The sequence below is a fragment of the Neodiprion fabricii genome, chromosome 2 (assembly GCF_021155785.1).
Source record: "Neodiprion fabricii isolate iyNeoFabr1 chromosome 2, iyNeoFabr1.1, whole genome shotgun sequence".
NCBI lineage: Eukaryota > Metazoa > Arthropoda > Insecta > Hymenoptera > Diprionidae > Neodiprion > Neodiprion fabricii.
In genome coordinates, this window is record NC_060240.1 from 2,121,420 (window position 1) to 2,132,931 (window position 11,512).

General features: G+C 37.2%; 3 protein-coding genes across 5 annotated transcripts; 2 read left to right on the forward strand and 1 right to left on the reverse strand.

Moving 5' to 3' along the window:
* Positions 1 to 204: 204 nt before the first annotated feature.
* On the forward strand, positions 205 to 2,876 carry LOC124176085 (GTP-binding protein 128up). Its single transcript, XM_046556925.1, has 8 exons — positions 205 to 434; positions 533 to 698; positions 761 to 891; positions 990 to 1,229; positions 1,342 to 1,510; positions 1,619 to 1,748; positions 1,828 to 1,950; positions 2,035 to 2,876. Exons 1-8 carry the CDS (start codon positions 393 to 395, stop codon positions 2,135 to 2,137), a joined length of 1,104 nt encoding a protein of 367 aa, XP_046412881.1. The 5' UTR covers positions 205 to 392; the 3' UTR covers positions 2,138 to 2,876.
* Positions 2,462 to 6,402, reverse strand: LOC124176070 (centrosomal protein of 131 kDa). The gene is made up of 10 exons (XM_046556892.1): positions 5,479 to 6,402; positions 5,275 to 5,371; positions 5,086 to 5,185; positions 4,486 to 4,927; positions 4,143 to 4,360; positions 3,910 to 4,069; positions 3,567 to 3,823; positions 3,327 to 3,498; positions 3,078 to 3,241; positions 2,462 to 3,018 (listed from the first exon to the last, which is right to left on the reverse strand). The coding sequence occupies exons 1-10, from the start codon at positions 5,944 to 5,946 to the stop codon at positions 2,880 to 2,882; spliced, it is 2,217 nt and encodes a 738-aa protein (XP_046412848.1). The 5' UTR covers positions 5,947 to 6,402; the 3' UTR covers positions 2,462 to 2,879.
* Positions 6,403 to 6,484: 82 nt separating this feature from the next.
* LOC124176073 (rab5 GDP/GTP exchange factor) lies at positions 6,485 to 10,936 on the forward strand. 3 transcript variants are annotated; one of them, XM_046556895.1, is made up of 10 exons: positions 6,485 to 6,599; positions 6,678 to 6,874; positions 7,054 to 7,172; positions 7,396 to 7,653; positions 7,731 to 7,860; positions 8,021 to 8,118; positions 8,195 to 8,451; positions 8,560 to 8,691; positions 8,760 to 9,020; positions 9,158 to 10,936. In XM_046556895.1, exons 2-10 carry the CDS (start codon positions 6,705 to 6,707, stop codon positions 9,599 to 9,601), a joined length of 1,869 nt encoding a protein of 622 aa, XP_046412851.1. In that variant the 5' UTR covers positions 6,485 to 6,599; positions 6,678 to 6,704; the 3' UTR covers positions 9,602 to 10,936. The 3 variants fall into 3 exon arrangements, with proteins under 3 accessions (XP_046412851.1, XP_046412850.1, XP_046412853.1); XM_046556894.1 differs by having other exon boundaries at positions 6,543 to 6,874; XM_046556897.1 differs by having other exon boundaries at positions 6,544 to 6,874; positions 8,760 to 9,005.
* Positions 10,937 to 11,512: the final 576 nt, after the last annotated feature.

Sequence of the window (11,512 nt, forward strand, 5' to 3'; positions counted from 1 at the left end):
CATGGCTGGAAGAGAGGACCATTCCAACTGTTGCTCTCTCTTTCTAATTACGGCTTCCGCTAGCTGCACAGATCGCATAGTCTGTCTGTATTATCTTGTAAGTCTATGGTGTAGCCCGATGGCTACAATCTACAATGAAGATGACGGACTTGAGTAAATCCAAGTAATTCTTAGTCTATGATCAGGAGTTGAATATTTCTATTTTTTTTCATCTGTTAACCTTTTTGCAGCAACGTCTATCTCGTTCCGTTCGCGGTTAAAGGCATGTACCAGTACACGTGTTGAATAAAGAACGGTGGCAACGTTCGCCGCGTAATGTATTTCGGAAGAGGTTGCAGAGTGCCTTGAGAGTACAATTGAAGCCAGGAAACTACCCTTAAAACCAATACAAGATGAGCACTATATTGGAAAAGATCGCCTCGATCGAGGCCGAGGTAACCTATAAATGCGTTAATTTATGAACAGCTTCGGTGTCCGCATACCCATTCAAATCACTCGACGTCCTCTAATAACATGAAACCTCGATTCTCAGATGGCTCGGACCCAAAAAAACAAGGCGACGTCCGGCCACTTGGGTCTTCTTAAGGCAAAGCTAGCCAAACTTAGAAGAGAACTGATCACCCCCAAGGGAGGCGGTGGAGGCGGAGAACAGGGTTTCGAAGTAGCCAAAACCGGTGACGCTAGAATTGGGTTTGTCGGTAAATATTGAAAGCACTCTGATTAACTGCATTCGTTAACATCCCGTCTTGCGTTACAACAGGATTTCCATCCGTTGGCAAATCAACTTTACTCAGCACTCTTGCCGGTGTTTATTCCGAGGTAGCTGCATATGAATTCACTACCCTCACCACCGTCCCTGGTTGCATCAAGTACAAAGGAGCTAAAATTCAGGTTTGCAATTGATGGATAGTCCGGAATTCTTAAAATTATCCTATCTGGTAATACGAACCAAACAAAACGATAAATATATCATGAATTTTACATTCCAGCTTCTAGATCTTCCTGGTATTATCGAAGGTGCTAAAGATGGCAAGGGTCGAGGAAGACAGGTTATCGCAGTTGCACGTACATGCAGCCTTATATTTATTGTATTAGATGTCCTCAAGCCCCTTGGTCACAAGAAGCTCATTGAACATGAACTCGAGGGATTCGGTCTGCGGCTGAATAAGCAACCTCCAAATATTACTTTTAGAAAAAAAGATAAGGGTGGAATCAATCTACAAACCATGGTGAGAATTGTGAATTGGTTTCAGTTAGCTAATTTTTCTTGGATTTATGTGCAGCGTGGTAGCTGTTGAATTTGTTTAAATTTAACAAAAAAAAAACTCTTGTGTTCAACAGTGTGTACAATCCGAACTCGATTTAGACACCGTAAAATCTATCCTCTCAGAGTACAGGATTCACAATGCGGACATAACTCTCCGCTACGACGCTACTTCGGATGATCTTATTGATGTTATTGAGGGTAATCGCGTCTATGTACCCTGCATTTACCTTCTCAACAAAATAGGTAATTAACTATCATAAATGTCGAGTTGTCGAGAAAAGCTGAGAATTTGATCACTGTTGTTACATTGTTATTCAACTATGATCATTATACTGTTTTTCCCCCCCACAGATCAAATTAGTATCGAGGAGTTGGACGTTATTTACAAAATACCACACTGTGTACCAATCTCTGCCCACCATAAATGGAATTTTGATGATTTACTTGAAAAAATGTGGGAGTACTTGCAACTTGTGAGAATGTACGTATGTGTAGCAAATTTGTTATAGTCCTATAAGTGAATTTTAAAAATGACTGTGTTATTATTGTAATATTTACAGTTATACAAAACCAAAAGGCCAGCTTCCTGATTACAACTCGCCAGTTGTATTGAACATCGAGCGAAGATCAGTCGAGGATTTTTGCAACAAACTGCATCGTTCCATTGCTAAAGAGTTCAAATAGTCAGTTTCATTGGTTGTCTTTTTCTAATCTCCGCATTTTCTCTAAGTCGAAGACAATTAACCATAATATATTTAATATTTCAGCGCGCTTGTTTGGGGCTCATCGGTAAAGCACCAGCCTCAAAAAGTTGGAAAAGATCATATCTTATGTGATGAAGATGTTGTACAAGTTGTTAAGAGAGTGTGATTTTAAAAAGCGGAAACATTTCGTGACTACCAACGTGCTGAAGACATAATTACGGATCTGTAAGAAACGATAGGTCCACTTTGATTAGACTATTTTCCGATTATTTCCTTCTAGAGTTTGTCACCTTTCGGAACATCTCGTTGATCATAAATGGGTTCAACGTGAGATGGATTATCTGATGGAAATTACAATTTTTTTATTATTTTCACAAAATAATTTATCACACAAACATACATTAAACAAGATCCACGCATATATATATACACACACATATATATATATCTATTTTATGAAAACCGTAACAGAATTTTTTTTCTCTAAAGCGTACAAATTCTTACTGTGTCATTGTTTTCAGTGATGAAGAGCGTTAAATAAATATGGGCTGGTACTAAAAATTGAAGCCTACATCTGCATTTTTCTCCACAATTTCTCAGTTCGACTCTTGAAACTATTGTGTAGTATGTAGCTTATTGTAAACGCATTTAAAAAATAAGAAATTGTCGAAGTATAAACTTATATTACAGATAATACAGTTATAAACAACGAAGATATATTTCCTGCAATGTCTGTGTTAAATAGGCGTGTTTCAAATGCAGTTAATTCAAAATATCGCGTAAGATTGGGTGTTTGCCTAGACTGAGAAATGCTTGTTACGAAAAAACTTACATTTAAAACAACTTAAACCTGTAGCGCAGTAATGTGCGAGGGTTAAAATTAAAACATATTTATTTACACTTAATATCTATAAAGACTGAAGTACGTAATCCTTCCTCTGTTGATCTAATAATTTTTCCAGATGATCGCATCTCTTCTTTGCTTCATCAATCTCTTTGGCGAATTTCCCTATTGCCAGATCCTTTTGCGTTACTATTAACTTGACCCTACAACAATGAACATCAATGAATATCGGATAAAGTTGATAGAATTAACTATTCCTTACCTGCTATAAAGTTGAGCCATTTGAACATCTCTATTAGAATTATTTTCAGTAAGTTCGCGGTGAAGAGAGGCTATTTTATTCTCCAGTTCTCGTTTTTCCATCTCAATTTCCTTCCTAACAATCTTCTTTGCATCGTCTCTCTCAATCGTCAATTGATCTACGCTCTTGTTGAGAACGAATAAGAATTGTTTGTATTGAGTGCTTATCATATTCCACAACTGATTTCGACAATAACATTACACCTTATACCTGTTTAGAATTACTTAGCTGGATCATACACTGCTGAAGTTTTCCCTCAGTTATTTGAAGCTGCGTCGTAGTCTCTGTGAGGCGTTCCTGCACGGAGGTCACTTTACTTGTCAGCAATTCTTTGCTGTTATTCAAGTCTTGTAGCTCTGCCTCATATTTTTCTCTCATACATCTTGAACAATTTTAAAAGTTATTTAAAGTGGGTAACAATCAACGTGTATGAATGGGCACATTTAGTACCTGAGCCGGTTTTCCGAACTTTGCTGAAGACTAGTTTTCATGTCAAGAGTTTCCTTCTCGAGCCTTTCAATAGCCAGTTCTATTTGTCTGTCACGCTCTCGATTGCACTCATCTCTCAGCCGTGTTTCCATTTTTTCTAATTTCATATTGTGCTGTCTCCTGCAGTTTTCCATCCATGTCTCTTGTTCGACCCTAAGTGATTCTTGAACAGCTTTTTTCTCGATCTGATGCTGTCGTATTAAAGTATTGATTTTTTCCTGTAAACGATTGGGTTCCCGTTATTATTTTCATGCATCGTTGCTTGGTATAAGTCATTATTAGTTTCAGTACGACCTGAACGTACATTGAATTGTGAACGTGCTTGACTTATCGCAGCATCTCTCTCAGCATTGAGTCGTTTATGTTCTTGAGCTAGCAGATTTTTTTCACGTTCAAGATCGTCCAGCAGTTTGCGCCGCTGTTCTTGAAATAAATTCTCTTGCTGTTCTAGTTTCTCCTGATACCTGTGAATGTTATCAGACGGAATCTTTTATTGGTATCTAAGTAAGCTGCGTGATGTCTGAACATACATTGTACCTTGTTCTGAGAATATCTTTTTCGCTACTCAATAACTTTTCATGGCTCGCAGTTAGCTCAAGACGCAACTGCTCCAGCTGTTGATTTGAGCGGCGAATTGTCCGCAGCTCGGTATCCTGAAGCTCTTTGATGTGAGCACTGCGTATTTCTTGAAGCTCCTGCTGATGCTGCTCTACCATACTTCGCAGTTCTGGCTCTAGCCCCTTCACAGTCATTTCCTGAACAAGTAAAATGGAACAATTTGACCAGAGATTCGATACTAACATTTTTTTACCAACACATGTTTATATATTGATTGTGAGATAAAAGTTAGGTGTTCCACAAGCGTACATCTGATTAGCACCTTTATTTTAGAAGTTTTTGCTTCTAGCCAACGTTCGCGTCTGATCTTTTCAGAAGCGGCACAAAGTTCTCTAGCTCGTCGGAGTTCCACCGCGTGTCTATCAGCCACAACTTTTAACTCCCGATGATATTTCACTTCCATTTCTTTGATATGCTCAGTCAAGGAGTTGCATTTCTCAGTCAAATTTTTCTTATCTGATATTATTTGCTCGATAAATTTCTGATGCCTCTTTATCGTCGTCTGATATTTTGTCTTCTGAGTCTGCAGCTCAGTGCAATGCTGCTTTTTTTGCAATTCTAGCTTCTCGCAAGCAGAATGCCTTTGTGATTTTAATTCATTTTTTAAAATCTTTAAAGTCTCATCCCGTTCTTCCAATTGCAACCTAAGAGTCGCTAAATCGTCCTTTATCGTTTCAGGTATATGGGTTTGTGCGGGATGAATTCTGCAAGAAACATAAAACGTTACCAACGGGATTCACACAAATCACACCTCGGTGCGAAAATCTTTGCACTTGCAAATAGCACTGCCTCCATATGAAATACTATACAATGCATATGCTAAAAACACAAATTCATACAAATTTTTGATGACCAATCTTACCCTTGATTGTTACAGCATGGAATAGATCGACTATTCAGTGTTGCTTCAATATTCTTTGGATGCGCGTAAGCTCGATTGTTTGGAACATCTTCAAGGTATCCTAGAAGGAAATGTAAAAATTCAACAGCTAAAGAATTGCAGTATTCCCGTCATACCTTATACCATCACTGTCAGAGTCGCATATTTTACCTTCGTGGTTCAAAATCCCTAATAGGGACATGATGTCCTCGTAAGTTGACAGAGAAGACCCGCATGGTTGATTGGAGTAATCTTTCTCCGGTTGAAGCTAATTGGGGAAGAAATTGTGATCAAAACGTGTAAAAGCTAGCAGCAGTGTTTAAGCGCTCTAAATTCTAGAAATACAAGATACTTTCTCGAGCAATCGATACTTGCCTGATTGATGGAATAGTCTTGATCGTTTCCATAAAAGTGGCCCCCTTCGTTGTTGACAAAACTTCCAGTGGTATTTGAATCGATATTCAGTTGTGCTTCATTTCCAGATAAATTTTTTTCCAGATCATTGATCATCGAGCAAAGCTGATCGAAGGAGCAAGAATTTGGCTCGATGACATTCTGATTAAAATCGCTAGTAGTTTGCAGCTTTTTTAAGTCGTATCCAATGTTTTCAATCATAGCATTAATCTGATTGGGATGGGTCTCTGCTTCTTTCAGGTATTCGCCTTTTTTGGAATCCAGTCCTCCGTTAGTTTCGCAGAATCTTGACGGGTTTGAATTCCGTACGCGGTCTTCTGCGGAATTGCACCTCTGCATGGGCAAGCCATGTGCCATTCCGTTATCGGACATGGCAAAGTTACTAATCGGGGGCTTAGTGACAACCCTTGGATGCTGTATGTTGATCATTTCTTGCCATTTGCATTGTAATTAATTAATTAGGGATTCCTTATACACTGACCACAACGTTCATTGAAACGTCAAGCCTTCGCTCGAAATTTCGTATGACGCGGTTGCTATGGAAACGCGAATGTCGCTCTTATTGCAGATGGCGTTTCAAGTATTGACTTCTTGTTGGTATAGTTCAGTGCTTGGAATTGACACAGAACTTCAACTGCATTTTACACAGAGAGGGTGGTCAACTTTGTACACCATTCATGAATATTGACTCACTTCACATGAGTTTCACAAGGAAGCAGAAGAAGAATCAAAGATGAGTTGCGAGACGACCAGCGCCTCCAAAAGACGTTTGAGAAAATTAAACCAAACTACGGCCTTGCTCGGAGCAATGTAAATAAAGTAGCAGCACGACATTATCTGCAGCGTGCCGAAATCGATATCCTGTTACCGACCGCGACGCACGCTTCAGATAATGTCGCGCTACTATTCTATTCACACTGCACCACGCAGAGACGTAGTTCAGTTTAATTTCGTAAACCAGGTTTTTGGGGGCGTTGGTCATTTCTCAACTTATCTCTGCCGTAGTTAGACTCTTCTGACGTGCTTCTGACGGACAGTCGATTTTTGACAGCTCGTGGGAAGAGGTTATGTTCTCCTCGTAGGTAGGGGTTAATTTGTTTGCATTTCGCTTATTACGCAAATGCGTTAAGTAACCAAATTTGAAAACTTACTGCACCCAGTTGGAGTTTTACTCTCCAATTATTGACATGTACTCGATCAAGACGCCGACTCTCCGCATTGACGAGGCCGATTTAAAGTGCAAAAATGGTTGTGGATATTTTGGAAACGAAGAATGGCAAGGCTACTGTAGCAAATGTCACAGAGAACATTTGCAAAAGCAACGGGCTCAAAGAGAACACGCCCGCATTCACGAAAGGTATTTATTATACCAGTGCAACAATTCACTGACACATTGTAACATGCTATCAATCAAATGAATCATTCCAGATATAACTACCGACACTACTTTCTATTGATAAGCCCTTTATTGATTAGGTCAATATTACTGGTAACGAATAATTGTTCGAACTGCGTTATATATTTACATTTTTTCAGTGATTCAAGCTCTAAGACTACCGTGCACGGTTTTTACAAATTCGAAGAAAAGAAGCGACAGCAAGAAAAGAAAACTAAACTATTAAAGCTGTCAGTCTTTCGCAAGACCGCAACGAAAAGTATGTCCTTATTTTAATGTCTCACATTTTATTTTCATTCTATAATACGTCATTCTTAATTACATTTCATCGATCTTTCAACTAAAGCAGAACCATATTTATATAATAACAACCATAATAATATACTTCTAGACAGCTGGTAAAGTTTTGGTGTTTCCATTCTTTCCTGTCATTCATTTTGATAAGATGTGAAACGTCATGATGGAAATATTCCTTATTTAAGCTCAAGGTTTTAGCGAGATATGGCAGGAGCTGGTTAAGGATAATCCTGAACTTGACAAAGTGAAATCGGAGACCCGTGACCTTCTGGTACAGATCGCTAAGACTCCGGCTGAGAAAGATGTACGAAAGTGTATTCATTCCTTCGTGAACAACATCTTACAAATGAAGGATATTAAGAGCGTTGAGGAGCTATCTGAACTAACTCAGAACTTCTATCAAGTATTTGCCAAGCGAATGGAAAACAGTCCCAATTATGCAGGTAATATTGCACTCTTGGTTATTCATGCGTAGGATATTCACAGAACTGCAGTAATCTCTATTATTATTAATTTTTAGATGTTTCTCCAGAAACAAAAGAACGACTACTAGACTACATCGAAAGATACACTATGACCTTACTCTATAGGATACTTTTCTGCCCGCCATCAACTACAGATGAGGACAAGGACCTTGCTATTCAAAACAGGTAACATCTCAGTTTTCCAATTCAGAGAATGGATGGAAACAGATAAGGTGAAAAATATGCTCAGTCAGTAACATCTTTCTAAACCAATCAAATCTGGTCAAGATTAATTTGATTTATGAATCAAGCTCGAGAATTTTTCTAATCAATCAGGAAATTTTAGAATACGGCAGTTGAATTGGGTGAGCGGAAAGAATCTGGAGTGTCGAATCCACGAAACTAGCTCTGACGTGAGAGAGCTTGTTTACACCTCAATAACAGGTAAAACGATCAAACTTCAAAGCTCAATCGGTCTGATTAATTTCACATAAATGTAACATAGTAACAATTGTTTCAGATTTATTAAATATGGACTCTGTAAAAGCACCGCAAGAGAAGCTTGCCTGTGTTGTTCATTGTTGTAGAAATATATTTGTACTACTGCAACAATCTGTTGGGGGTCCAGCTTCAGCCGATGAATTTTTACCGGCGCTTATATTCATTGTGCTGAAAGCTAATCCTGCAAGATTGAAAAGCAACATAAATTTCATCACCCGATTCTGTAATGCTAGCAGATTAATGACTGGTGAAGGAGGTTACTACTTCACAAATTTGGTATTAGTTCTACTCTGGGCTACGAAGAACCGCACAACTCAAAGCAATGAATATAAAATTTGCTGAAATCCATGCCTTCAAGAAATTTTATTCCCAATTTTGTTCCAGTGTTGCGCAGTATCCTTCATAGAAAATCTTACTGCCGAGTCATTAAACATGCCTCAGAAAGATTTCGATGCATATATGTCAGGAGCACGCGTTCCAGCGAGCACATGGGAATCTGCTCTCACTATGTGCGAGGTAATGATGAATACATCGTTGAACAATAATTCCAACACTCTCATAGCTCACAGATTTTTTTAATTTAGAGTATACACCTGATGTGCGAACACATAACACTGCTGGATGAACTGAAAGCGAAGAATTTGGAAATCATAGCAGAATCCGATGAGCTTAAGAAAAAAATGATACAATTCCCAGAAAAAGTTGAGGCGGAAGTTGACGCTGCGATAACTCGCACTCCCCTTATTATCACGCCGAGTCAAAGGATACCGACTAATCTTGACTGCGTTGATGCAGAGAGCTACCAGCTACCACCACCAATTATACCACAAGTACAAAATATTGATGTAAAATCATTTGTTCCAAATTTAATATCAAGTTATATCTGTAATATGAAATGCTGAAAATTTCTGTGAACTTACTTTCTATTTGCGAATATATTTTAATCCTCACAACATTACTTTATCGCAGTATTCATCCACAGATTTACCCTCAGACCCTGAACGACGAAACAAATGAAACACTGACATCTCACGTTGGTGATTACAACGGACCTTCGATCGAGGATTGCATAACACCATCTCCAACTTTTGATTTCCCAGCCTTTGACTCAGATGGTGGTTTGCATGGAAGTAAAGGGGATGACGATACCAGCCTAATTAGCTTGGATACACAATGCGATCTTACAGCAGAAGAATCGTATCTACAAGACAGAGACGCCTCTGATAGTTTGCTAGACGAATCGCAAGCATCGGGCACTAATTTACCATCGCCTCTAAAACCAGTTTGTTCTCTACGTGAAGATTACCATGGATTCTCAATCCAAGGTTCTAACATTCCCACGATCCCGTGCAACACTGGTGATCTTTCTCACAACACTTCGGACTTGGAGGCAGATAACTATTCTGGCTACTTTCACAACATTTGAACGATTTGCAATTCAAACATACACTTGATTAATCTCAACCATAACATATATATCTAGATATGCACATTCATACATACCATATATATAGATATATATACACATACATATAGGTATGTATACAGTAGTATGCAGGAATTAAGATGTAACTTGCATCTTATCTAGTCAGCTTCGAAGGATTGGATTGTGTCTTGTATCGATGGCGAGGTAACGTCTGAGATTATCGCTTTGTTATTCAAGATCCAATCAAATCAGCAATATTTCTAATATAACTTACAAATCAGATGCTGGATTAAAAACTACAGGTTTCAAGCTAGGATATTTGCACTGCTATGCTTACAATTATCTTGTAGATTCTGCTACAGTGAAAAGTGAAAAAATGACAAGTAGGTGCTACGTTACCAAGACACTGCATCAAAAGTGATCAGTATACATTCTGGAGTAGATCATCATGTAAGTAGGTTATAATCTGAATTTAGATATAAATATTTACCATTTTGTAGCTACAGTTGTCATTTTCTCCAATTTGTGAGTTGACCACATTTTTATATACATCACAATTTCAGTGCATGTCAAAAAAACTGATATTCCAAACTTATATGAATATATAATTGCTAATGCCGTACTTTAATAAATTCAATTATAATCAACTAGGTGGTAGTCATTTGTAAACATTAATTATTTTCATATCGGTTTAACGATCAAACTTTGTCACTCACACTCAATTTGATTTCAGAGATACTGCACTAGACTAAGTGAGCGAATTGTGTCAGTCATCATTTTTCTTTTAATCCGATAGGTCCATCCTGACTAACAATAATATATATTTAAATGAATTTGTCTTGATATGAGGTAAAAAATATATTTTCATTAGAATTATAACGATAACTAATATTGGTTATTGTAATTGGCACCTTTAATCGAAACTTATATTCACTATACATGGGTATACAAGGGTATACAAAGAGTGTATAAAAATAATTTTAAGGCCTGTACAAATAAATTCACGTATCGTATGAAATTTATTTATAGTGGTGTAAACCAAAAATGAAGTATAAAGTCAATACATGTGGTTGGAATACAGAATTTCGGCAGAATTTATTGTTAGTATGATATATCGCAACATTGAATTAGTGAATTGTGCAAATCGTGTTTTTTTTTGTACATCATATTGACTAACTGATATCAATTACATATTTGGTCTCAAAGTCTGATTAGAATTCAAATTTTTTAATCTCTTACGGGCAGCTAGTTACCGGATTATAAATTTGACAAAAGTTAAATATATATAAACTATTTGTTAAACTATGATTGTACAGAAACCTAAAGAAGTGTGTTTGGAATGTGAAAAATATCTGCTACCTCACGCAAAGATTTTCTTAATTACTGAAAGCCAATGGTACAAATAAGTTCGTACTTGGAGAAATTCTGTTATAGAACCATTTTATTACCTAATATCATTCAAAGTTCTGTTTTCGGTATAAGTAAGTTTCACATTTTTTCACAAAGCCCGTTAAAGTGTGTCAAATATTTTTAATGCAGTTTGAGTTTATTTTTTAATTGTTGAACTTACAATATTTACAATTATCAAACATAATATCATCGTTGATACATAAGAAATAAGTCTTTATGCCAGAGAGTGTAGACAGTGTTAGTGTTAGTGTTAGTGTGTTATAATTTTTATATATTCATATTTATTCTCATCTCAACTACCAACTGATTGCCGGTAAGTAAAACTGAATCTTGTATAAAAGTTACAAAAGTATTGCAATCAGTGAAAAACTATACTATATTATTGCAGAGTAATGAATGAAAATTCCATATCTATAATATCCTCAAAGTGTAATAAAGACACAATAAAGTGTTACAGAGTTATAAAACGAGCGAAGAATTTCAGTATTCTGCAATAACATA